This window comes from Psittacula echo (genome assembly GCF_963264785.1).
Source record: "Psittacula echo genome assembly, chromosome: 17".
In the NCBI taxonomy this organism is placed as follows: Eukaryota; Metazoa; Chordata; class Aves; order Psittaciformes; family Psittacidae; genus Psittacula; species Psittacula echo.
In genome coordinates, this window is record NC_137753.1 from 3,857,707 (window position 1) to 3,884,002 (window position 26,296).

At 51.3% G+C, this 26,296-nt stretch overlaps 1 protein-coding gene across 1 annotated transcript in view; it reads left to right on the forward strand.

The window, feature by feature from the left end:
- The window catches only part of CASZ1 (castor zinc finger 1), a gene marked incomplete at both ends in the record, with an annotated part of 87,606 nt that overhangs the window by 20,519 nt on the left and 40,791 nt on the right, over positions 1-26,296 (forward strand). The window contains one exon of the mRNA XM_080631271.1: positions 20,419-20,982. Coding sequence (XP_080487397.1) covers positions 20,419-20,982 — 564 coding nt within the window. The remainder of the gene's footprint in view (positions 1-20,418; positions 20,983-26,296) is intronic.

The following is a 26,296-nucleotide window of genomic DNA, read 5'->3' on the forward strand; positions in this document are numbered from 1 at the left end:
CCTCCTCCCACTCGGGACGTTTATGTCACTTTAATCTCCTTACAGCGGCTGGTGTGCATTTGTTTGAAATAATCAAGGAAATATGGTCAGAAATTGTCAGCTTTCAGATCTAATTTACCTGACAGCCCTGCGCGGACCAGTAAGCCTCTGTGTGCGTGTGTGTGTGGTGCATGCGACTGTGTGGTCACGGAGGACTCCTTGTCTCCTTTCTCCCCCTTTTCTCTTCGTCCTGTCGTCTCTTGATTCCCAGCAAAAAATACTTGTGGCACATCTGGGACCACCCAGCTCCTCCCAGGGAAAAAGGAATAAGTTTGGGATTTTTCCTGCGGTCCTTTCTCCACCCCCAGCTCCCGTCACTGCCTCCTCCCAACCTGCTGCCTCATCCTTGCACCATAACCAGCTTTAGGGTTTAGGCAATATAGGATTATGGGGAGGTGGCTGTAATTCTTTATTCCAGATGGCTGGCAACTGCTAAACCCACTGTCACAAGTACCGAGTTATAAAAATACTTAAATTAGGCCCTTTGTTTCTGCCCATGTCCCTGCCAGGCAGCTCTTCCCATGTCCTACCGGGAGCTCGGCTTGCATGGGACAAGTGGGGGACTCGAGTCAAGACTATAATGATGCTGGGGAGAGGCTTTGGACTCACACCTACCTGGATTCCCTTGCTCAGCTCCATCTGCTGCTTTTTGCCTTTAGCACTTGAAGAGAGATGCTGCAGTAGGAGCTAGGCATGGCTTGGTGTGTGTGTGCTCCCTTAGCAGGTGAAGGTCCTGATCCAGGGACATAAGAATTATGTTATCATACATCTTATTGGGGGATGCACACCTCGGACACAGACCCAGGTTTCCCCTCTGGACCTAACCCTGCAGGTACCTGTGGACCTGAGCTCAGTGTGAAAGAGACTGGGGAAGGAGGGAGGGCAACTGCTGTAGAGTCAGGGTTCCCTCAGACCTGCCCTGGTGCCTCACATCTGTCCTGCTATGTTGGCTCATAGGGTTATTATTTATTATTTATTATTGTTCATTAAGTGCTGACAGAGTTGGGGCTTTTGTTTGTTTTGTTTGGGTCTCCATTTAGAGGCCTTTGCTGAGACAGATTTCAGTGCCAAGACCTCAGGCGCTTTTACAATTACAGCCCGTGATCCTATTGCATTGTTTATGTAATGACTCTCAATCCCAAGGGATTCTGCAGCCTTTCTTAGACCCAGCACCCAGCACCTGGCAGGGAGAGCGTAGGACAAGTGCTGGTCCCTGGTGCCAAGGAAAAGCTCTGGGCTTTACGTGCTAGGGGACCATTAATACGTAGACAGATCAGGCGGGTCTTTGCTGCGAGGATCCACATCCAGGGAAGCTGATGAAGCTGCTTCAGAAGGAGGAGCTGATGATTCATCCCTGCCACAGTCTGCGTGGTTGTGGGGTGTCTTGGTGGCTCAGACCTGGCTGTTGGGGTTCTGCAGCCCTGCCAGTCTGTCTCCAATACAGTGAGCTGAGTCTTCATGGGCCAGCTTGTGTGACCCGTCCCCTGCGTGTCCCAGCGCACCCCCAGCCATCGCAGCACTGGTCTGAGGCTTTCAGCCTGTGATGGAGGTGTGTGGGGGGCACCTCAGCAGCTCTGTAAGCTGTTGGACATCGGTAGGACATGGTCTAGTCCATGGCCAGCTGCATGTGGCTATGCTGAGGTGGGTGATGAGCTCATCACCATGATTCCCGTGTTTAATTCCCGCTTTGCCACCAATTCGCTTTGTATCTGTAGCCATGCGAATGCCTAGCTTTGTGCCAGTGCTTCCTCATCAGGATAATGGGTATAATTAGGCTTCCCTGATTGAAGATAGCACCCAATGCTCAGTGTGCTGGCAGGGTTTTCCCTTTTGTTTAAAAGTCCTTTCCAACAAAAGGAGGTAAGACCCGATTCTGGAGTGCTGGCTCCCAGACTGTATTCCAAAGACATGCAGATTAGAATCTCTGACAGTATCAAACCCTTTTCTTGTGGGATAGGGCTGCCCTGAATGTTGGCTTCCCATAAACCCCAGCAGCAGAGTTAGGTGAGGACCAAGTCCTTGGAAGCCCTCAGTCTCCTCTGTATTTAGCAAAATGTGGGGATTGCAGGTTGTGGAACTTCTGGCCTTCTGTGTTAATTACAAATATAACAATGTAATATCAAGAATAGACTAAATAATTTCATGGCCTGTTAACCAGAAGAGAGCCTGAATTCTGGGATGTGGACCAAGCTACCGCTGATCACGGTGTATAAAGTCAGTGGTGTTTGGAAGAAGGGTTGGACTGTGGTGGTTGCTTCTGTAGATTGCAAGACCAGATGATGAAGAGTGCATTAGATAATTTTCTAACGTAACATTCCCTACAGGCAGTTACTGGCATTGCTGTAGAGGCCTCCTGAACGACGTGTTGGAAAAGGAAGTGCACAGGACAGTCTTTCTGCACTGTGAAAATATTTGAGACCCCCATGCAAAGCTGTGCTCTGTGCTGACTCCCAGGCTCCTCAGACATGGCCGAGGAAAATGCACGTGAGTGCTGACCTGGGGGCACCTTCTCTTGTTCTCTTTGCACCTACTTGTACCTGTTCAACATACTTTCCCTCTCAAGCACTGCCACTCAAATGAGTCTGGAGAGACCCTGACTCCAGCATAGCAAGGAGCTGGAAAACATCCTTGTAGTTGGGTGAATGGGATGGAGAGTTCAGATCTGGGTGGTGTGGCTTTCTCTCAGGTTGATGTGAGTGGCAGTGGAAAGGCATAAGCTCAGTTCTGCCATCACTGACATGGTGTCAGCTGGGAAGATGATTCTTCTGAGCTTAGCACAGCGACATGAAGCATAAGAGCAGCCAGAGAGGGATCAAGCTGGGTGGATCTGGAAGGGGAGAGCTGTGGAGCAGCCAGAGGGGGATCAAGCCTGGTGGGTCTGGAAGGGGAGAGCTGTGGCACTGGGTTGAGAGTGTATTTGATGTATTGATTTTGCTTGCTTGTGCTCAGGACTGGAGATCTTCAGTCTGTGGGGAGGGAGAGTCCTTTGGAAAGCAAATGGGCAGCTCAGCTCACATCAGTGCAAAGAAACCTTGGGAATGTGCAAAGAGATCTCCAGGAATGAGGCATGGTAGGGACACTTTTCCTGGGGAGCAGTTCAGGCCATAGAGCTGCTGGCTCTCACACAGCATCTTGCTCCAGCACTGATTTCTGGATGCTGTTCCTGTGCATCCAGCTGGCTTGGGGCAATAAGGGGAAGGAAAAGCCAGAGCCAGTGGCTCAGCTGATCAGGCAAAGGCTGCCCTGCCTGGCTAGCAATGGATTCAGGGGCCTTGTGTAGAAACTGTGTCAAGGGCAAGTCTGCACAAGCCAGTTACTGTTCATTTCCTTCATTTCCCAAGGAGGTAGAAAAGCCACTGAGAAATAAAAATGTGGCAGTGAAAGGTTTGGGGATATGAGGGCATAGTGTGGCTGGGCAAACAAGGCTGTGTTTGGTGATGTATCTGTCATCCCATTCACATCCCTGGCAGCGGGACCCGAGGACCTCATGGGGATTCAGGACAGACTTTTGTGTAGACACCCTGAGCAGTGAAGTGGGTGCTGAACGGAGCACAGGGCAACAAGTGGGGCATGGAGAGGCAAGTGTCACACTTGCGGATGAGCTTCTGGGGCCCAGTTAAAACACAGCTGTAAGGGAAGCGGGCATCAGCATGTCTCCCACTCAACCTCTCCCTTCCCTTCTTTCCATCTTGCATCCTCCCTGGGGCACCATGCAGGTTGATCAGTTTGCACCAGAATGCAGTAAAATCACCGAGGTTGCCATGGTCTTGGTTTCATTAATTCTGAACCCTATATGCCAGCCTCTTGCCCTGTCTCTCACTTGCAGGGCTGTCACTGCCAGGGCAGGCTCACTTTGCTTAGAATTGTTCAGGTTGGAAAAGATCTTTAAGATCATCAAGTCCAACCATTAACGCAGCACTGCCAAGTCCACCACTAAACCATGTCTTACAGAGTGGCCAAGTGTGCCTGGGCAGGGACTCAATGTTGTTTGTGATGGGAGGGCAGGAGAAACAGAGTAATCAGGATCCCTTCTCAATATTCATGTCTGTTCTCCTGTTGGTGGGTATTTGTCAGTAAGTGATAGTGTTGAGCTGGATACCACTGAGCTGCTGGAAGAAGAATGAGACTTGTTGACTTGGAGGAGCTTGAAATGTGTCTTTGCCCTGCAGTGCCAATATAGCAGCTGCAGAAACAAGCTGGTTAGTTCTCCATTGAGAAAGCAGAAGGCAGAGTTCTCCTTACTACTTTGGGGACTGAAGAGGAGGAATCCATTTGATGGACTTCTCCAGAGTCAGCCCTGTGGCATTTGGAGTATGTTTTCATTGCAGAATGCATTTGCAGCACTGAGCTGGCAGGTTCACCTCCTGGAGGTGTGAGCGGGCACTTGGGTGACTGCTGCTGGTGGGATACTGGGGTTTCTGTGGTCATCTGCTGTGGTTGTTCATAGAGCTGCTGCAAGCTCCATCAGCAGCAGAATCTGGGAAGATTTTCCTCCTCCTGCACCCCAGCAGGGGAGGGAAGGGAAGCTGAGGGCAGGTTGGGAGTAGCTCGTGCTGAATGGGCTCCACATGTGTCCTTGCAGCAGTGGGGCAGCTCCACAGCCTGGGTGTCCCAGCACCAGAGTTGAGGGACAGCTTTATGGGAGAGGGCTCAAGGCAGCACTCCCCAGGTTCACTCTGCACAGGAGATGCACCCTTACGGAGCTGTCTTTTTATTTGCAAACTGAGCAGTTGTACTGGAAGAGATTTAGCAAACATGGGACTGCACAATGCTGTGTGTACTGAGTCACACATCAGGGCTAGAGCCAACGAGCACTGTGAGCTACTGAGGCAAACATTTGAGAATAGTTACAATAGGCACCAAAAATATCTTCAAATGAGATCTTTCTGCATTGCTGCATGTTGGGTAACAGGGAGGGCTGACAACCTAAGCTTAAACTCTACCCACATGCTCTAGAGCTCATCCTGGGCAAGGGAGGTGACTGGGATGGGAACAGAACAGAAGGAAAGCAGTCATGTTCCTATAAAGGAAGCCCCGAGCAACCAATTTCACATAGGTTGGAGAAGTTCTGCTCTGGTGGGAGAGACAAGGTTGTGGTCCTGCACAGCGAGATAGGTTCTAGTGTGTGGTGCTGTGGTCCTGGTTCTGACTGCGTTTCAGGAGGGAATGACTCCAGAATTCCTGTTGGATCTGCAGCTCAGAGCTCCCCACATCAGCACAGGGCCAGGGCAGGATCAGTCCCTATGGGATGTCTTCTGCTATCTGGTTTTAAAGCTCCCAAGCAAGGGGGCTGCGCTTGGGTGCTCTTGCAGAAGCTCTCCCTGTTGCAGGGTTTTCTCAGGGGTTTGCTCTGTGGTTGCTGTTTCCTCTCTGCCACTCTCTTCTAAAGTAAAGGAGCTACTTCCCCAAATCCCAGGTCTGGTTTCAGACACACAATTCCCCAAGCTCAGATTCTGGGGACTTGTGCATCTCAGAGAACAGGGAGGCTCTCAGGGCGGTGTGGCACAGACACAGGTGCAGGGCTGGTGGTGAGCACCAATTCCAAGTGCCCTGTCAGCATCCCCCCTTCCCTCTCACCCTTGCTTGCTGCTCTCTGCACCCTGGTGCTGGGATCATACCTCTGAGCACACCATCTCTCCCACTGGTTTTGCAGGCGTGTTTTCTGCCAGCGCAGGGCACTGAAAAGTGCTGGCACTGCCAAAAACCCTGTGTGCACTACGACTCCCCAAACATCCCTTTATTTTTATTGTTCTGTTAATTACTGTTTAAACTTTAATAAGTCACTTCGTCAGGAGGGGGGACCTGCAGTGAGGTTTCTGTGCAAACACTGGGCCCGGCAGTGACTCTGGTGTAACATAACCCTTTATACAATGTGGGAATGTTTAGACTGTAACAGAAACTTGTTATTTTAATGACAGTTAAAGGGGGAAAAAAAAGAAAGGAGCGAATGAAAAAGGGAAGCAAGTTTGTTGGGGAAATGGCTCATCTCAATCTCTCTGTCTGGCCTCTTTTCTCTTGGCTTTAATGAGAGCTGGATAAGGAGGTTTTATGGCTTCTGCTGGAGCAAGTCTTGTTCCCAGAGATGCCCTACACCAGGCAGTATGTGGTCCCCTCTGTTCTGCAGGGTAAGGCTAACAGCAGAGAGATGCTGATGAAAGCAACATGGCTTGATTTTGCTCAGAGGCAGCAGCAGATGCCTAAAGCCAATTTGAGCTCAGTCTAATTATTCTGACCCACACAAGAGACTTTCCCCTTCTATTCAGAGCTTCTTCCACTGCTGAAGCTGTTAAGTAGCTATGCTGAAGCAGATGCTGGTGTGCCATAGATAAGAGGGTCCAACATCCCATGGACAAGTGGACCTTAAAGCTAGAATTTTCCTTACTTTGACTGGTCACCACTCAAAAGGAGGAACCATTCTGGTTATGAGAGGGGGGAAAGGAAGAGGGAGAACCTGGCTCATACTCTCGACTGGATGGATGGAGGGTTCACAGGCATCCTTGTGTTTGGGTTGTGGCTGCTGACATCTGTATTGCTTTGAGGTAGTGGAGGGTGCCTGTGCAGTGGCGGATGTCCCTGCACCACAGCACTCAAGTCACCTCCAGGTTTGGTGCGGCTATGTTTAGCACTCACTATAGACAACACCATATAGAGTGATATATATGATCTGAAAACCTTCAACTCCTGCTGACCTCTCTGCTGCTACAGTGAAATCCCTCAAATCTATCCTGAGGAGTGATGCTAGACCTGGAGATGGGAGATCTCCCCGCTTTTTCCTGACAGGTTCCATGTTTCCCCCTCCCCACACTGGTCCTAGGCAGTGCCAGTCCCCTGGGCAGCACAGAACTTTGGAGGGGTGGTTGGAGGGATGTGGGGTGTAAGGAGCTCTTGCTGGAAGCAGTGTTTCATAGCAGTAACAACCTTGCTTGGGTGCCAGCTCGTTGCCAGGAATCCTGTTCCTTCATCCAGAGATCCTCTCTTCTCTTTGCTGATTTTCTGACCAAAACAAGCCTGGGGGACTTGCATTCTATAAAGCTTTTTGATGAGGGCGAATGCAGGGTGGAGTGGGAGGGGATGGAATCATGGACCCCCAGGGACTGTGTTTCCCCAGTGGGGGAGCATGCAGGGAGCAGGCCAAAACAGTTCACGCTTTCCTGGCCCGCTGCTGGGTTGTGATTGTTATTGATTGGGTTTGCTGTTCTCGGCACTTTGTGTTTTTCCAGCTGAGCATTGGCTTGCCCCTTGGTTCTTTATTTTCTATATATCATTTTCCCCTCTGCTTTCATTCAGATACCCACAGACATCCCACACGGGGCAGGCTGTGGATGGGGTGAGCCTGCAACCAGGGCTGCGCAGGCTGGGAGCATGCTGGGGTCTGTGTAAGGTATCAGTAGCACGAGAGCCTGCTGTCAGTAGGATTAAATTCGCAGGTCTGTGTTATCTCGGGAAGTGTGGCATACAAAAAGGTAAAGAAATCTGCTCTTGTAGAAGAACCAGCATCAGGGCTTCATGTTGAAGCGAATCATAGGAACAAGCACAGGGACTTCCCACGCTTGGGCTCGTACAGTATGTATCTGGCTCAGGGTGCATAAGCCCCAAAGACAGAGGGCCAAGGGAACTGCTAGCTGGAGAAATAGTTTTGTTTCATTTCCAGTGTGTGGTTGGGATTCCAGACCCCACCAAGCCCCTTGTATTGGCCATTTCAGCCGTGTGTGCTCATGTCCCTCCTCCACGGAGCTGCGCCTGCTCACGGGGCCAGTCCCTTTAGGAATGGCATTTTCCAGGTTCTTATGTGAGGCTGAACATGTCCCAGCTGCAAAAATAACCAGTCTATATACCCTGTGGAAGCAGGAGCAGCAGCGACACATCTGTCGGGTCTGGGCAGAGCCAGCTTGTAACTAATGCCCCAAAGGGGCATCGGGCACTGCAGGCTACTTGTCAGTGTGCAGAAACCCAAAATAGAGACCTTGGGGAGGACCAGCCCGTTGGTGGGGCGAAGCTCTGCAGTGGGCAGAGCAACTGATAGCTCTGGGCCTTTGTAGGTGGGTTCCAGCAAGACATTAACATTGACTGGCTGCTCTAGACCAGCTGCGGGGCACCACCAACCCCAGAGCCGCATCCCCCTGTCCCCTCTGTGCCCCTCTTCATGGCCGCTGGGGTCACTTTGGTTGGAGAGCACAAGCTGAGCTCAAGGATAGAGCCCCCTGGACGAAGCCAAGGAGCCACTGGATAAAAACCGCTGAGGTTTTCCTTTTCTGTACAGCGCGTTTCCCTAAATTGCCTTTGACTGTGTGCATCGCTAATGAAAGTTTATGCCCTTGTTAGAAGGACAGGCAGGTCCGTTCCAGTTAGGGCTGGGTCTATCCTTCTGCCAACTGCCCTCCCCAGCACACACACACACACACACACACACACTCACTCACTCCCGCTCTCCCTGGTGAATAAGTGGAGGCTGTTATAAAAAAAAAAGGGAAAGAAAAAAAAAAAAAAGAGGAGGGGAAAAAAATTTCCATATTTGTGGAAGTTGCTTTAAAAGCATTTTATCATGTCATAAAAAAAAGGGAAAGTACTCTCGGAAATTGATCCTGCACACGAGCCCATTGGACAGAAGGACGTCGGGATGTTAATGGCTATTTTGCTCCAGGGTGGCTTATTAAAAAATTTATACATAAATGCTTAAAATTGCATAAATTATTAAAAAAAAAAAAATAGTAAGCAATTTGCAATCCCGATCCACTTTTCCTCTTTTTTTTTTCCTATCCCTCCTCATCCTTTTCTTCCCTTCTTTCTTCCCCCTCTTCTCACCCGTGTCCCCTCCCTGTCTGCAAATGCGATGTGTCCAAAATTGTCCATGGATGTGTGTAAAATAAATAGGGTTTTAAGTGTGAGCCGCCAGTGGCCAGCGGAGCCGGCTACGAGGGGGGAATAACAGCAAAAAAACAAGAGAGGGGAGAAGCAAAAAGAAAAAGAAAGAAAGAAGTTTGGATATGATGAGTGTTTCTCGCAGGCGTGGAATGTCACCCACATATCCTGGAGATTGTACTGGGGAGGTTTATGATGGTTTCCCATTGATTTGTTTCCCCGACGCAGCTGCCGACCTCTATTGAGGGACAAACATAATCAGCACTGACGCAAATTAGATGGTTATTCGTTTTGAAAATTGACAGAAAAACAATAAAAAAGATGAAATGCTCCCAAATCAATAGATATAATGAAATTCAAATAATCCGAGAGATGAGGTCTCCATGGCAACTGATAATGTGGAAAAGAAAACAATTTAATAAAGGACAGACACACTTTGAAAACAGATTGGGCAAAGGGAAGGCGGGGGGGTGAGGGAGCAAGGGGAGGGGGCCGTGGGCTGGGTGGCGGTGGGAGGGGGCAGTGAGAGGAGGAGGAGGTGGTGGGGAGCCGGAGCCTCTCCGGTTGGTTAGCGGTGCCGTGGTGAAGGATCACTGTCCATCCCAAGGACGCTTGCCATAATTAAGAGAGGCTTTCGGTCCAGAAAGTGCAGATTCAGGTTTTAATACACAAAATTATTTCAGGAGCACTGAATCGGAAAGTCGTTTGTTATGACCTTCCTGAGAGGCCTGGAGCAGGGCATGTTGGAGGCGCGGCGGCTGAGCCAGCTGAGTTATGGCATATTTGTGTTTTTATAGTGCGGAGGGGAGGGGGGAACGGGGGAAGAAGGTTAAACAGTATTTACAGCTCAGTTGTTTTCAGAAAGGAAAGAGAAATAGAGTTCATGAAAAGATGCGAGTGGAAGAGAGGGAGAGATCCCCTGCCCGGCACACACACTCCGCTGGGATGCCAGCTCCAATGAGACACTCACCGATGCTCTTTTTGCCTTAAGGTGTGAGGTGCAGCTGGGCTGGGGGTAAAGAGGGGCTCTGTGGTGGGATGGGGAGCGTGTCTGTCCCTGCTGCCGAGCCTGGCTGCAGTGTCCGGCTGGGAGCCCACTGTCTCCTCATTCCAAGCTGCAGAATAAACCGCTCCTGGCACGCGGGCTTGAGCTGAAAGCGTGTGTGTGAGTGTGAGTGCATGCAGGGTGCTCTGCCTGTGCGTGTCTGCATGTGGGCTGTGTGTCTGTGGGTGCTCGGTGCATTTGGGGCTGAGCAGAGCTGAATGCCTGCGAGTATGCGCTTCTGGGGAGGTGCAGTCACTGTACACCCGGGTGTACCATGGTGTGCGGGTGTAATACTTGTGCAGGCACAGGTACATGGATGTTCGCGTGCATTAGCATGTGTTCTGTATGCAGGCTGTTCCATGAGCATGTGCGCAGACATGCAGTTTGTGTGTGTGCTGGGTCATGTATGCCTCTGCCTCCTGCACGGCCTCATATTTGTACATGTGTGTGTTCACTGTTAGTGCTAGTGCATGGATGGGCTCAGGACACGAGAGGTGAGAACATGAGCCTTAATGACCAGAAGAAAGAGCAGCAAAAGGCAGGACAGAGAACTGGTGCGGTGTGAGCACTGGGAAGTGAGGGGTGAGTGTCCCTCCCATGCAGCTCTGCCAGGACTGCTGAGTTGACAAGCTCAGGGATGTCCCACTGCTTTCACACCAGAGCTCAGCTCTCCTCTGGCCAGCCTGTGAGCCTTTTCCACACAAACAGGATGGACAAGTGTTCCTCCCAACTATGTTGCACAGTATTTGCAGGTGCCAGGCATTTCCAGGGATTAAAGAGCCCCTGAACTCCCAGTGCTGCATGTGATGGATGCTCTTTGGGTTCCAGAAAGACTCCCAGCCCCACTTGGGGTTCATAGAAACCTCTAAGAAATCTGAGTGTCCCCTCTGCATACCAAGCCCAGAGCATTTTACCTGCTTGCATACAGCTCAGGCAGCGGTTGAGGGCTGTGGGGAGGATGTAAAACAAGCTGCAAGGCTAAGATGCTGAAGTTTGCCCTCTGTCATGCAGCTCTTGCTGAGGTCTCATTTCCCTCATGTGGGCTAACACACTGATTTACTTTGCAGGACCTTGAAAGACCACAATAATGAACTTTTCCTGGCCCTGTGTTTCTTAGTGATGCAACAAGCATTCAGGCTCCCAACTCCCATTTAGCTCCTGACTTCCCACTGCAATTAATTAGGAGTCTGCATTCTTTGTTGGGTCTGAGCTTAATAGTGCTGAAAGGGATTGCAAATTGCTCTTAAACCACCTACCAGCTACAGCCAGGGTTTGGAGGGACCCTTGTTTAGGAGGTGGCTCACTTAACCCCTGCCCTTGATTAAGGATTACTCTGAGCCCAGCCTGAAGCCAGGGAGCTCCTCTCCACTGACTTGGGTCATGGTGGGTTTGGATTCTTATTAAAGATAGTCACCAAGAGGAACTGATGAAACTTTGAGCAATTCCCTTCTGAAACTCTCATTTTAGAAACACATTGTCTCTCCCAGGCCCTTTTAATTCCCCAATGTCAGTGCTTACAGCTAAGTCTGGTTCTCTCTTTATCACTTCGATGTTTCACTGCCCCATCTCCTTCAGCATTTACAAAGGGGTTTGTGCAGCATTTCAAAGAGGCTCATGTCTTGGCCTCCTCTTCATTCCTTGGGAGCTGGATCCCATAGCGGAACCTGCTCCAGAGGCTTTCCCAGCCCTCTTTGCTCTCCACCACCTCTTCCCTCCCTCTGTCTGCATCCACCCTGTACCCCTGGCACAGCACCTGCAGCGTGCATGTGTGTCTACAGGAGGTGAAGTTAGGCATTATGTTTGCATTTAGTTGCCCTGACAACATGTCTGGCTTCATAGGGAGTTTTCCAAGGGCCACAGCCAGCCTGCAGGGACCCGATGGTGATGAGCTATCACTCTTCACTCTCCCTTTTGCGTCTTTCCCCTTGGTTTTCTTCACAACCTGTGGGGAGATTGATGGCAGGATTGTGATGTAGATGTTAGCAGTTCTGCTTGATTTATAGAGTTACTTAGGCTGAGTGAGGCCACTTAGGCTCCTCTGGATAGTAAACCTTTTAACTGGACTAAAAGAATTAATAATAAATAAATAAATAGGGCAAGGAGGAGAAACTGGATCAGAGAAGCCAATCCTCTTGGCTTTATGTTATCTGAAAGGAAAGACTGAAAACAGAAGGCTCCCAAGGAACAGCGAGACCTTGCTCACTGCATTAGGCTAGAGCTCTGAGAGCAGGTTTTCATGGGACCAAGAGGAGGAAGCTATTGAAACATCTTATCCTGTATTGACAGATGAACTAGAAAATTGGCAGTGGGACACAAGGAGCTTTTGAGCTTCAAACGATCCTGAATCACTGCTTCTCCTCTGCTGTGACTTGAATTGCAGTAGCACTTAAAATTGCAAACAAGATAACTGGGCCTGCTAAGTTGGGCAAGAAACCTTTGACCATCTGCTGAGATCCAGCAGGTTAAGGGCAGAATGGGAGCCTGGGTGATGTTATTTGCCCAAAGAAAAGAAGTGGGTTCATAGCAGAGCAGGGAGGAGAACCAAAGTTCCTGACTCCCATTACTTGCTTTTTTCCCCTCTTCTTTCCATTCTGCTCCTTTCGTTAATTCTGGAAGTTCCCTGTCTTGCTGCTATGCAGAAAGAGGGGCTTATTTCTTGTCCTTTGGAGGGTCAGGGTATGTCAGTGCAGAGCAAGGCAAGGGAAGGGCAGAGGCAAGGAGCTTTGTCTGGGCACTTGGTGGTGAGCAGCAGAGCCTTGGCGGCTCTCAGAGCAAGGAGGGGTGGACAAGATCAAAGCACGTTTAGGATCATTTTTGCGATCTGCTCAGGAAAAGGTTCAGACGTGCGTTACTAAAGAGCTGTGAAGAAGGATTAGTGCTGTCCTTGCTCGCAGTTGAAGCACTTTCCCCACCAGCTGTGCCAAATGCCTGTGAAGAGCTGGTGGAGCGGCAGCAGAGCAGGTCAGCGGCAGGTGAGGAGGCAGCGTGGAGGCTGTCGTGGGGCAGGGTGAGCAGGACGGGGGCCGTGCAGGCTGGGGTGGTGCAGAGGGGAGGGGTCTGAGGTGGGAGATGCCGCTGCGGCAGCGGAGGAGGCGCAGTGCCGGTGTCCGTCCTGCTCTGCTGCCTGCAGCCGGGCTCTGCTCTCCAGCGGGGACTCTGCGGACTCTGGGAGGACTTTGAGTTGCAGCCCGTTGCACCATTGCAGCAGGAGAGGCTGTGCCTGAGCTGTGCTAGGGCCAGCTCACTCCTAGTGTGAGGTCTGTGCTGCCTTTCTCTCCCTGGCCAGTGATATATGGCATAAATTAGGCCTCTGAAGGGGGATACTGCATCCTTAAGAAGAAATATGTCCTCATTTTTCTTAAACACCGTTTGCACTGAGTGAAATGTTTAGAAGGGACGCTGAGGGATAACTTTATTTCTTACTAGGGAGTTCAGAGCCGTTCAGTTAAACCCATAAAACACTGGGAGTAGGGAAGCTGACAGCCTGCCCGTGCATTAGAAAAGCCATTACTCATCTAAGGGAAATTCATCCCATGCTGGAGCTTGGCGTTACCAATGGGGTGGTCCAGGGGAGGACACAGGATCATCTCCCTTGGCCATCTAAGGGGTCAGCAGGATGCTGAGAGGTGGAAAAGGCTCAGTAAGAATGCAGCACAGTGACAGAGTGCTGATGGAGGTCTCAAAGCACTGAGTAAACATCCAGCCCACAGGGTGGGTAATCATCCTCATTCCTCCTCCTCTGCTTGGGGAAACTAAGGCATGGAAACCTGGGGAGACTGATGGTTACATCACGGCTGGAAACCAGGCTGGAAGCCAGCGCTCCTGGCTTTTAACCTCCAGCTTCAGTCTCTAAAACCAAATTCCTTTCCAGAGCAAGAGTGAAAGTCAGGAGCCCTGACCCCCTGCTTCGTGTTTACTGCCAGGCCATGTTCCCATGGTGGATCAGGAGTCGTGGCTCCACTTTCATTGCTCTGCTGTTCAGCCCTTTCTTCCTAATGGGATTTAGAGAATCCCCTGAAAGATGAAGGCAAGGTCTTCTAGGTGGTGTTAATGGGAATTCCTGTCTCGGATGATGGTTGGTGGTGCAGTGGGCTGTGTTACAGGTACGGCTGGGTGACCTTCTGCTCTCACACAGGCACCTCGCCAGTGCAGGCTGTGGTTGTTCCCACAGCGGGGACAGGGCCACAGGCACCCAGTGTCACAGCAGACAAGGCGTCAGCCACCAGCAGGGTAGGGACTTTCTGTTTGATATTTTATTTTGGAGGCTTGACACCAAAAGATTTAATATTTGTTTGAAATGAGAAACAGTTCTCAAATGAATCTGGAGAGCCTGGGAATTAATGTCAGCCCCCCCCTCCCCTCCCTAAGCACCCCTCCTCCCCGTCAGCTCAGCCCCCCCCTTTCAATTTCTGAAGCCTGCTGATTTGAATATTTATAAATATCAGTAAATTATTTATTGTAGCAATCTGCTGTGCCATTTCACCAATCGCCGTTAACACTTTAGGGCTCGCTCTTCAGGAGGACGAGGCTGGAGGAAACGGGCACCTGGGGGCTGGGAGCACGGTCCGGGGAGGGCAAAGCCGCCCTGGCCGTGACACCAGGAGGGGTTCCCTCTGCATGAGGCACAAGAAGAGTTGGGGGTGTCTGCTGGAGGAGATGGGGACCCTCTGTGCCCTGTACTAGGGGACACTGCAGGGGGATGCGGGGTGAGGCTTGTGTTAGCACAGCAAGGCAGCAAGGATGGGCTCTTTGCTGCAGCACCCTTGCAGGCTTTACCCTGCGCTGTGCAGGGACCTCACTCTGGCTTAGAGCCCTCTTTGCTTGTAGTTTGTTCCCTTGAGGAGGAAAATTCCTCTCGGTTTCTCCTGTCCCTTTCCCTCCTTCTGTAATTACACTTCTGCGCTGAAAATACACACCATTCAGAGATGATGTGGCTATTTTCTGTTGAGGGGAAGGGGGGGCTTCCTGTGTTCATGAGCTCTTCTCCTGGAGAAGCCCCAGCAGCAGCCCGGTGCTTCCCCTCCTCTCAGGATATCTTCTGTCATTCCCTGCCCAGTGTCTGTAGGCTGCCCCTCACCGTCACCGGAAAATCACAGCTTAACTCTGCGGCTGAGAAGGCTGAGCAAAGGGAAGCAGGACAGGCTGAAGGGAACTGGTACTGGTCTCTGCTCCTTTGGGTCAGGCTGTGGGAGCTGGAAATAGGGAGCAAAGTGGCCTCTTGTGTGGCTGGAGGTGTCAGTGTGGCAGGCAGGGGAAGGTCAAGCAGTGCTAAATGCAGGCAGGCTGCACTCTGACATGAGCATGAGAGCAGAGTGCCCGGCTTTTCCTCCACCGTTTACGCACGGGGTGTGTGGGGAGATCCCTGAGGGCTTTGGGGAAGCAGGGAGTGTGTAAGGACACCCTGGCTGCTCGCTTCATTTCTCCTCCCACGTCTTTGATTCTCCTTCTCCTCCTTGGCCGTTGCTGAGCTGGAGCCTGTCAGGTCCGACTCTCGCACCGAGGGCTTCCCCGGCTTCACGCAGACGTGCACAGGCGGGATCCATGGTTGCAGGGCAGAGGAGGTTGTTAAAGAGCCTTTGTGAACTCCCCAAGGTCAGCCAGAAGAGACGGCATCCGCTAATCCAAGGTCATTTCCTGGGCTAAAAGCAATAAAATGTTTTATTGATAAAATGAAGAGGGGAAAATACACACTAAATCCACTCTCACGCATTGTGGGCCATACCCGGGCTCTTGCTGCCTTTGCCTTTGCCCTGGCCCTGTCTGGGATAATGCACAAGGTTTTGTGCTGGAATGGAAATGTTTTCTGGAAGGGGCTGAGTGTTTGGCTGCATTCCCTGCCTTCTCCTGGCGTGTGGCTGGGCACAACCAGGGCCTTGCTCCAGGGAAGCCCAATGCCCCATCAGCCTTCTGCTGTGAAGATTTGGCTCTGTCCTAAGCTCCAAACCTTTGGCTCAAGTGTAAAGGGGCTCTAGGAGCATCCTCACCCAGTGAGCCGTGCTGCCCTCCCTGTCTGGGGCTCCCGGTCAGACTGGAGTCTCTCCAGTCAAGCTTGCACCAGAGTGGTTAAAAGAGAAAAGGACTGTGCAGCATGTCAGCCCTGCTTCCTCCCCCTCCCCGCCCCAAATAATACTGTTAATAATTAATCGAATGAGAGCTTGCAGCTCCTGGAAAGCTGGCACTGGGACCTCCCTCTTGAACGGAGCTGCTCAGCTGGGCTTAAAACTCTTCAATAGGAATATGAAAGCTCCATCTGTTCAACGTACCCGGCCCTCTGAAGTGACAGTGCGCTGGCCCTCCCCAGCCAGCACCCCTCTCCCTGCAGCACCGGCCCTCCTGCCCCTCTTCTCCTTCCCCTCCTCTTCTGCCCCTCCTCAGCCCCATCCCCATCCATCGAGGTCCCGCCTGTACCCCCAGCTCTTCCCACACCACTGAGCTCCTGCACACAGCCAGGGCCCCTTCTCCTCCACCATGCAGGCTGGTTCATCCAGCTCCCACATGCCCCTATTTTGCAGCCAGGACCCTTTCCCACCTCTGCCAGGCTGTGTGTCTTCACTGAGCCCAAGCCAAAGCCAGACTTTGGTTGTCTTTTCCTTTTCCTGCAAAGCCAGACCTTGTCTTCACAGCAGCGTTTGCCCCTTGTCCAGGATGCCCTATTTCTGTCCATGCTGCAAAGCCGTTCATTTCCACACATGCTGTGCCTCCCTCAGCCACTCTTCTCCCTTGGGGGGAAGCAGAGCTAAGCCGTGCCCACCGTGGAAGCTCCCCACTGTGGAGTTCATGGCAGAGGAGGTGCTGCTTCAGGCACTGCATGGAAGGAGAGAGCCCGGGGCTGCACACAGGGCACTGCAGCACAGGGGGTGCAGGGGAAAGAGGGGCAGTGGGGACAGAGCTGGGCTTGTGAGCACTTCAAGGGGGACAAGGCAGCAGAACGGTGAGGTGGCTTTTGTCCTGCTCCTTGCCAGGCCTGGTTGTGACAAGCTGTAGCTGTTCTTCTAAGGGAGGTTTGCTCTCGAGATGCCACGGGGCTGGGTGCGGAGCAGAGGGAGCCGGTGTCCCCTCGCAGGGTGTGGGGAGGGGGCGAATGGAGTAAACTCCCGGTGGCATTGTTTTCAGAGGAAGCGCTCAGTGTAAATAGAGCATGTGGGAGAGTTTGTCCTGGGCAGAGATGAAAAGTCCGTGTGACAGGCTCAGGTTATAAACGGCTTCCTCAGATTGATGCGGAATCAAAACATTTCTATTTAGACGAAGAAAATGAAGGGGGATGTTTACTTAGCCTGGAATCTTTAAACAGTGCAATGGAGACGCAGGGTGATGTGAGGTGGGGAGCTCAGCCCGGGGGCAGGGAGCCTATGCCTGGCTTTAGGGGTTCAGCAATCCCAACCCTGGGTAGATACAGGGGTCCTTCATTCAGCAGCTCAATTCCTCACCGTCTGCCCGAGTGAACCAAACTCAGGTGCTCTGGTTCCCTCTCTAGCATCCCTTTGTAAGGTGAAAGCATTTGAAATTGTCTCTTTCCCTTCTGCTTTTGAAATTGATAGGCTAAAGGAGGGAAACAGAAATGTTGATATAAGTAGATATAGGTGATGTTCCTCCTATTCCATAGACAAGGAAATAAGGCAATGGAAGGATAAAATGATGTGCCCAGGCTTTGGAGAGTTGGTTGACAGAAGCGGGGAGTTCTGCTTTCCTGCAGCCACATGTGCATAGGTGGGATGGAGATACCAGAGAGCCCTGGTACTGCAGAGCATATCCCACCTCTGGAAGGTCTCTGGGAGGTTAGTTTTATAGATCAGGGAACAGGTATGTTTTCAGAACTTGCTTCACATTTAACTTAAACTTCAGGAAAAGATTCCCAAAGTGTTAAAGAGCAGAATTGCAGTGCTCCAAAAAAAGTCCCAAACACTGGAGAAGGGACAGGAAAGATGTAGGGGGGAAAGGCAGGAGCTGGGGGGGGCAGAAGCTGGGGAGGCAGAGGGGCAAATCCAGGGTGTGTGAGATGGCAGGAGGCAGGAACAGGGACGGAAGACAAGTTGCAGGCTCTCTGGAGTTGCTGCGTACGCGGCAAGTGCAGCCTCGGGAACGTCTGTTCCTCTCTTCCTTTGAATAAATATTTATATATTCATTTGCCGGCTGGTGCACACACTTGGCTGCTCACCTCCAGACCAGAATAATGGGACCTGCCCTCACTGCAGAAAGGGGGAGGGCAGCGGGGATTTGGGCTGCCGCGTGTCTGCCTCCCAGTTATCTCCAGCTGCGAGCGGTGCTGAGCTCACCCGTTCAGCAGGGCTGGGGATGGTGGGAATGGGGAATCACCAGGCAGAGCTCAGAGCGGTTCAATGCTGACCCCATTCCCCAACCATGGGCACACACCCTGGGCACCGTGCGGAGGCACCGTCCTACCCACCCGCAGCCACCGAGGCTCCGCTGGCCCTTCGCCCGAGCATACAGGCGGGAGCTGTAGGTGTCCTGGCTGGGCTCCAGTTGGAGCTCACAGCAGCCTCCCGAGATTCCCTCTGTGGTACCAGTTGCACATAGGATCGGCCTTCACTTTCTGCCCTAAATAGAGTGGGAATGTGATGGGAAGGGAAGGTGCCAGCACACAGAGACTTTTGCAGCTTGATGGGCGTCTGCCGGTGCCCATCTGTATGCGTGAGGACTGCGTGCGTGTGCGGGGGGAATGTGTGAAAGGGGAATGCGTGGGGAAACGTACGGGAATGTATTTTTGGGGAGATGGGGCTTTTTAACCCGTACGTGTATGACTGCACTCGTGGAGCGTGCCAGCACATACACACAGCTCTTGAACAGCTCTGATCTCTAGGTGGGGAGGTATGTGTTTGGGGCAACGTGTGCTTTCTCTTTGTGAAAGCATGATTGTACATGGGTGTTAGTGCCGGGGGGGTGGGCATTTGGAAAGCAGAGGAGTTTTTTTGCCTCTGTTTGTGTGTGGGGCTGATAACTTTGTTGGGGGGGTATTTTTCTTGCAAACCTTGACAGGGAAGCGTGTCTGAAGCTGTCAGGAGTTTATGCTAAGCAGCCACTCTCTGGCTCTTGGACAGCAGGTCTAAAGTTTCAGTCTGTTTGTATTGGGCTGTCATGTTATGGGATTAGGGGCTGTCATGATGGCTTCTGGATGCATTGTAGGGGGTCTGATTAATCTCACTGTGCTTCTCTGGAGCAGCACCTCTGTGCTGGTGACAGGGAGGTGCGGGCTGAGCTGCCACGAGGGACGCGGGTGCAGTGGAGGAACCCGTTCTCACCTCTCGAGGTCTGCAGACGGTTTCTGTTTGCTCTCTGGCTGCTCTGTCAGCACGAGGTAGAAGTCCAAGAGGAGGTTTTGGAGGGACCTCCAGCAGTGTCCCAACAGTAACTCCAATGCAGTGGTAGTGGCAAGTGTAGCGACACTGTGTGCTGGGGAAGAGCCCGGCTGTGTGCACGTTTCTTGCCTTGGGACCTTTAACCCTTCTTAGTCTGGGTGCCTGTCAGAGGTGTCATAAATAAAGAGGGGAATGAGACAACACAGCTGCTTTAGAATCAGTTTTTTGCTTTTATTTGCAAGTGAATCTTGCTAATTGTTGGTACAATAATTATGCAAGTGACTCTGATAGGAACCATTTAGTTCAAGATTCTGCGTGACCTTGAAGTTAAGACCTTACCTTCTTTCTCCCCCCACTTTCTCTTACCCCTCCTTTACTAGCTGTCACATATGAATAAACTACATTAAAATAACAAACCCACACTAATTAGCTGATTGTGCTGGGAAGTGTGAGAGCAGAATTTCCTGTGTGAGAGCAGGCAAAGGAGCCTGATCAAATCATACCAACCCGATTTTCTCCCATACCACTGCACACCAGTCTGGTGCTCCAGTGCATGGACTTAGAGGGGTTCATGGCCTCGGTACTGGTTCTTTCTGGTGCATACTGGTTCTCTTCTCTGAGATTATGTGCAAACTCCATTCAGGGAGTTCCTCACCACCCCTGGCTTAGGCTTGGGAAGCTGTTTTCCCTGCTGCATGTGGTTGGGTGCAGTTGTGGCTGGTGTGGTTTTGGCAGCCAGCACATCTGGGATGGAGCTGGGGACCTAAAAGCGGGTGGTGCTGTGGTCTGAAGGGAGAGCAAGCCAGGCTTTTACCAGCGCTCATACCCTGCCTGAACCAGGAGCAAAGGCTGGTCCCTGCCTTGTTCACCTGCCTGAGATGTTTGGTGCCTTTTGAGCCCTGTTCAGTCCCAGCATAAATACGTGCCTCTTTCTTGAGGCATCTTTTAGTAGTAGAAGGTTCAGAACATGCCCCTCACTGGGCTCTCCTGGCTGGGCTTCCACTCAGAGCTTAGGAAAGAGACGGCAGTCCCACGTCTCAGAGGATGACACTGGCCATGCTTGAAGCCCTGTTGGGCTGGGACCAGCCATTTGCTGTTTGGGTTCAAGTTGTCTGATCCCACTAATGCCCTTCTCTGCTTCTTTCCCCTCTCTCTTTCCAGCTGAAAGAACTATATGCACTGACGCAGCCCCAGGAAAACCCACAATGGCTGCCAAGCGCAAAGGCGGCCTGAAGCTAAATGCCATCTGTGCCAAGCTGAGCCGCCAGGTCGTCTTCGACCACGGGGGAGCCGAACAGGCACGGGCAGACAAGGGCCCGCAGCGGGAGAGCAGCAACAAGGACCTGCCTCAGCCCGGGACCAAGGAGCTGGGGTCGGAGTTCTCAGATGGACTCAGCCGCGTGCAGAAGATCGAGGAGGACAAAAGGAGGGAGGTGATTGAGAAGTGGGTGAACGGGGAATACAATGAGGAGCCCTTGCTGGGGCGAGCGGAGGGCAAGGAATGTAAGGAGAGCGCGGAGGTGCCCCCCGAAGGGGTTTACATGGTGCAGCCCAAGGGCTGCAGCGACGAGGAAGATAACGGGGATGAGGCGGATGCTCTGAGGAGCTCGCAGGATGGCAACTTCTTGGATGACAGGGATTCAGATGGGCCAGCCTTGAAGGACGATGCCTACCGGTCCTCCAGTGGCGAGACGGGCTCCAAGCTGGGGGGAGGAACTGCCTCAGGTGAGTCCTCTGCCCCTTCCTCCTCCAGCTCCAGGGTTGTGTTATCTGTGGGACAGACAAAGCCATTGCTGTGTCCATGTAGATGCTGTCTGCATCAGGCAGCCGAGGAGGAGGGTGAAGCCTCGATCCCCTGGCAGAGTCCTGGCATTCTGCTTTTGGGACCATGCTGAGTTTGCTTCTGCTCCAGCCTCCCCTTCCCAAGAGGGGCATTGGTGAGGGTGGATGTAGGAAAAGCGATCCTACATCCCTTGGTAGGTTAGATCTGCTCCTGTAGACACCTTCACACCATGTGGATGGAGATCGCTGTGGACTGTGCTCATGGCGGGGGGGGGGACACAGCGGCCTTGTGGTGCTGCCAGGGCGGGGGGCTCTGGGCGACAGGGGGCGCTGCGGCGCGGGGCCGCACCTGAGAAGGCGGGCGCGTGCGGCCGGGACCAGGTTCTGGAAGGAGCGGCGGGAGGCGGCCGGTGCGTGGCGGCTTTCCATGGGGAAAGGGTGGGATGGGATTGGACTGGACCGGACTCGCGGGGGGAGGCTGAGCCATGGCACGGCAGGACCAAGGGAGCAGCACATCCCGTGTGGATCCTGCTGAGCCCCGGCTGCCGCCCTCAGGTTCTGGGCGCTGTGGTGTCAGCGAGCTCGGAGCTCGTTGCCCTCAGGCACTGCGTGCCCTCATCACTGATCCTGGTTGCCTACCAGGCCCCTTCTGGGCATAAATAGGAAGCTGTAAGGGAGCAGTCCAGCACATAACCCGTCACGATCCCTTTTTGCTGCCGGGTGTTCCCTCATCTCGCACTGAGGGGCTGCTGCCCGCCATGGCAGTGCCTCTTTCCTGAGGCAGCTCGGGCTGGAACTGGTAAAACTGTGGGGTCCAAACCTTTACATCCCTATTTCTTCGGTCTGGGGTGCCAGCCTGGGTGCAGCTGCAGGGTGTTCTCTGCGGGCTCTCTGTGTGTTGATTTTCAGATAGTTTCTACCTTATTTTTGTGGTTCATTCCCTGTGAGGGTGCTCAGAGAAGCTGTGGCTGCCCCATCCCTGGCAGTGTTCAAGGCCAGGTTGGACACAGGGGCTTGGAGCAACCTGCTCTAGTGGAAGGTGTCCCTGCCCGTGGCAGGGGTTGGAACTGGATGAGCTCTAAGCTCCCTTCAACACAAACCATTTTATGATTCTAAAACTGAATTCAGCTAGAAATGTTGGGAAAAGCCCCAGATGAATTCCTCTCAGGCTTTCTGATAGCCAGGTTCCCCCCAGATTGATTTTGGGGTGTGTATGAGTAAGCTAAGCTTCGGTAAAGGCTTAGGGTAAATTGAATTCTCTCCATTAAGTCAGAGCAGCTCCCTCCCCGATTTGTCACTCAGCTGGGTTGAATCTGTAATAGAAAGATCTCCTCCTAATCTGCTCCACCTGCATGCACCCCTCCCGTGATCTCAGCACTTTGTGAATCCATCAAACTTTCCTCCTTTTGTGTGCGCGCATGTTTTCCTCCTCCTGTTAATAATGCAGCCGAAGCTCATCGCCGTCTGTCCGTTCCCCTTCTGGAGAGGCACATTCTCTAGTCTTCACGAGTTCAGTGGCAGCGCACATAATTATGCATATAAGATATAAACAGAGCTGTTTAATTATCCTTCGCCACATCAGTGACAGAGTAATTAACAAACATTGCAAGATCAATGAGGAAAAGTGTGACCTTCAGTTTCCTTTGATAGGAAAGCCCTTGTCGTTCCCAGACACAAGGTGATTGTGCCTGGACTCTGTTTTTAGTTTGTTTTAATCCCCCCACCCCATTTACAGCTTTTATTTGCTACGAAAACTAAAAGGAGGGAAACTTAAATATAAAAAATATGTTACCAAACTGGGGAAAATCAAAGGAACTGAGGGTTCGCACTGGGGTAAGGGTTCTCAGTAAAATGCCTTTGTAGGGCTGTATTGTCAAAGGATTATGCAAAAGTGCATAAGCGCTCATGGGGGGCTGCAGGCTCATTTATGTTTAAGGCAGGCAATGGCACATGCGGCGTCCAGTTTACATATACAGCCCCATGGGATTTGACTTGCAAACAGACGTGCTGCTAGGTCTTGAGCGTCTGTTTCAAGAACCCTGTTGTAAATGTCGTTCACAACATTTCCCTGGAAAGCACAAACTGAAACATCCCTTGCTTTGGAAAGGACAGAGTTCTTTGCCTCTTCTGCCTTTTTCTGTCAGTGTTCCAGAAAATGGATTTTAAGCTGTTCATCACTGGGTCCTCTCAGACCAGTTTATTCCAGTGAGATCTGGAACTGCCTATACCAAAAAGGAGGGTTTTTTTCCTGGGAACTGGGGGTGTCACAGGAGGCAGGCGGATCAGAGGAGAGGAATACAGCTCTTCCCTCCTGGTCAATGCGGCTTCAGGGGAGTCATTGCAGGAATGTGGTTTTGAGGGTTCTGAATGCCTGTGCTCCCCCTGAGGACATAGAGGATACAGAGCTGGCAGTGCTCAACAGCACTTAAAATTGAACCCATATCTCTTTGATCAGCTGGAAACTTGGGTGAAAAGCAAGAGCCTCACAGGAAACCAGTTCCTACATCTGACTGGCTTTCTTGGTCTGTAGGGAAAGTAGTCCTGATTATATGGGGCTGAAGGGTTCCTGCTTCCTGGAGTCCTGGTGTGTACTCACACAGCCTGCTTTATGGGATTTCAGCTACTGTTAATGCCTTTCTGTAGTCTACTGCCAAACTCCTGCCACCTTTGTCAGGGTGAGACAGTGAAGCTTGTTGTGCATGAGATAGGAGTTTGCAGAGACTTGGTCTATGCTGTTAAATCCTCCTGCTTTGAAACAAGATGGAGGACATGCATGTATGGCCATCGCTGTTCCTTTTTCTGAGCCCTCTGGAAAGAAGGGACTATGAGTTGGTGCTCAGTCTTGTCTTATGTGCCTCCCTCTCTGGTACAGCTAGGAAACACGTTCAGGAGTCACAAAGCTGTTGTCTATCAGCAGATGGTTGTCAGAAGCTGATCTGGACATGCAGATATGTTTCTTCATTCATTCACGCACCTCTCCTGCCCACTGATCGACCCATGCTTCTCTACACACATTTATATATAGCGTTTAGGTTTCCCAGTACAGTCTGTGACAGAGATCCCTTTCCACAATCTCACTGACGCACACATACCCAGGGAGATTTTCCTATACAGTCCCATGTTCTTTACTCTGTTACACAGTGGGCTAAAGTAGTCACCAGAAGCTTTCCCCTGTACAAGCTGTCAAAGTGCTTCTTTCTTTTCTTAGCCTGTTGGCTAAGTGTCTTAGAAAGGGAATATTGGCCCTGTTTTTGACAAGGTGAGGGTTTCTCTTCATAATTTCCTGGGGAGACTCCACTTGGGAGAACATGCATGATGACTGCCAGTTTCTATAGTCCCCATGTCTACGTGTTTTCCCTCCCAAGCAGAGTAAAGGACAGAGCCCTGGCTGGGATGTCCCATCCCCCAGTATCCAGACCTTGCACTCCATTTGGGCTGTTTTGCTTTTCCTTCCATATATAGTGTGCTGCTGCAGGCTATTTTTAGCCCCTTTTTAGCTAGCTTCGGATCCTTTGTGATACGATAGCTGCTCTGAGACACACAGATCTGTGCTCTTTGGCAATGCCCACAAATGGAGAGCAGCGGCAAGGGGAGAGGGAGCCCTTTTATTATCACAGAGAAAAGGAGAGAAAAATGCAGTGCAGGGAGGGGAGAGAAAACTCAGAGGCAATGCTTCCTGTGGCTCCATGGCTTTGCGCTTCTCACTGGCATTTGTTTCCCAGCCAGTGTCTTGCTTAACTTTTGTCTGCACATGGGTATGAGGAGCGTTTTCTATTAACTAGGTAATAATAATTACCCCTTTGCTGTTGTTTGGAAAGTATATGTGGAATGAGTTGACTGGGTCTCATACCATCTCTGTGGTGAGAGAGCTCCCTCTCTTAAAGTGCCTCCACTAGAAGAGCCTCTAGACTTCTGGTTAGATGCAAATAAGTGAAGGTTGTCTTGGCTTTAGGGGGTGTGTTGGTGGGCTTGTGCTGAGATGAGTGAAGGTGCACTCGGTGGGTAGTGAGTAGTGGGAACTGGCTCAAATGTGGATGCGGTAGGACTGAGCAGCAGTTGATCAGGGAGGGTATTGTGATCATCTGCAGCCGAATTTGCACAAAGGAAAAGCAGAATGCAAGGTGTTTTGGCAGGAGTGAGAGGATTAAATCCAGGATAGTGAATCCTGAACTCATGCTCAGGCTTTGCAAAGCTCAAAAAAAAGGTCTGAACACTCCCCCTTTCCTTTAATCTTAGGTTTTGCATTCAATTGTTTGCACCAGTTGAGGTCAAGGCACATGGGTACCAAAGAAAGGTACCCATTGGCTGGGTTTCAGGGCAGCTGTTAAGGCTAGTAAAAATCACACTTAACAGTTTAATTTCTTATCAGATCTTCTCTGTGGTATTTTTCCTGCCATTGCAGTTTGGCACAGGCTGGCAAGAGCTTTTCTGTGCAGCACTTGGAAGTCAGGAGATTGTGAAGGAAGCTAAGGGATTGTTTTACAGGTCCAAAAAGAAAGGAAAAGCAGAACAAGGGAAAGCAGATTTAACAGAAACAAGGAAGTGTTAGACTCAGTAGGGATTTCGTGAGTTTAATCACTTTTGTTGGGCCATAGGGTTACACTGAAATGGAGGTAAAGAGAGAAAAAGAGGTAAAAAGGAGAACTGCTTTAAGGCAAGATGAAATTATTTAATATGTCTGTGTGTGAAAGATAAAGTTGATGGCTTTGGTAAGGTGTTGGAAGGGCCACAGGAGAGGGTCAAGTGGGGAAGCACAGGTGAAATGATCCTACCTGTGAGGATGGAGTAAGACAGCCTTTCCTAGTGTTTTTCTGCTGGCAAGTCTTGTTACTGGACACTGTGGGGCATGAATCTGCATTTAACATACTTTAAGATTAGTAGTGACCCATGAGGTTGTGCTACAGAAAGCTACAACCTGAGCCAGACAGTGCAGGGGCATTGTCACCCATCCTGTAACTAGGAGGGTGTTTATTCTGAAGTCAGGCATCCCAAAATCCCATCCAGGATGCTGGGCCTAAGTGCCCAGAACTGGAAGGTCATCTGGGGTTAAACCAGGTCCCATCACTTAGCAAGTGTGTCTTTGTCCTGCTTCAGGCATATTCTTTGCATTGCCTTTCTAACTTGCCGTGTACATAAGGAACTAATACTGCAGCACTTCTGCCACCTGAACACAGTTCTACCAGGCATGAAATGAGAGTGTGACCTTTATGGTCTTGCCCATCTTAGTGCCCAGTACAGGCAGTCTTTTCCTCTGTAT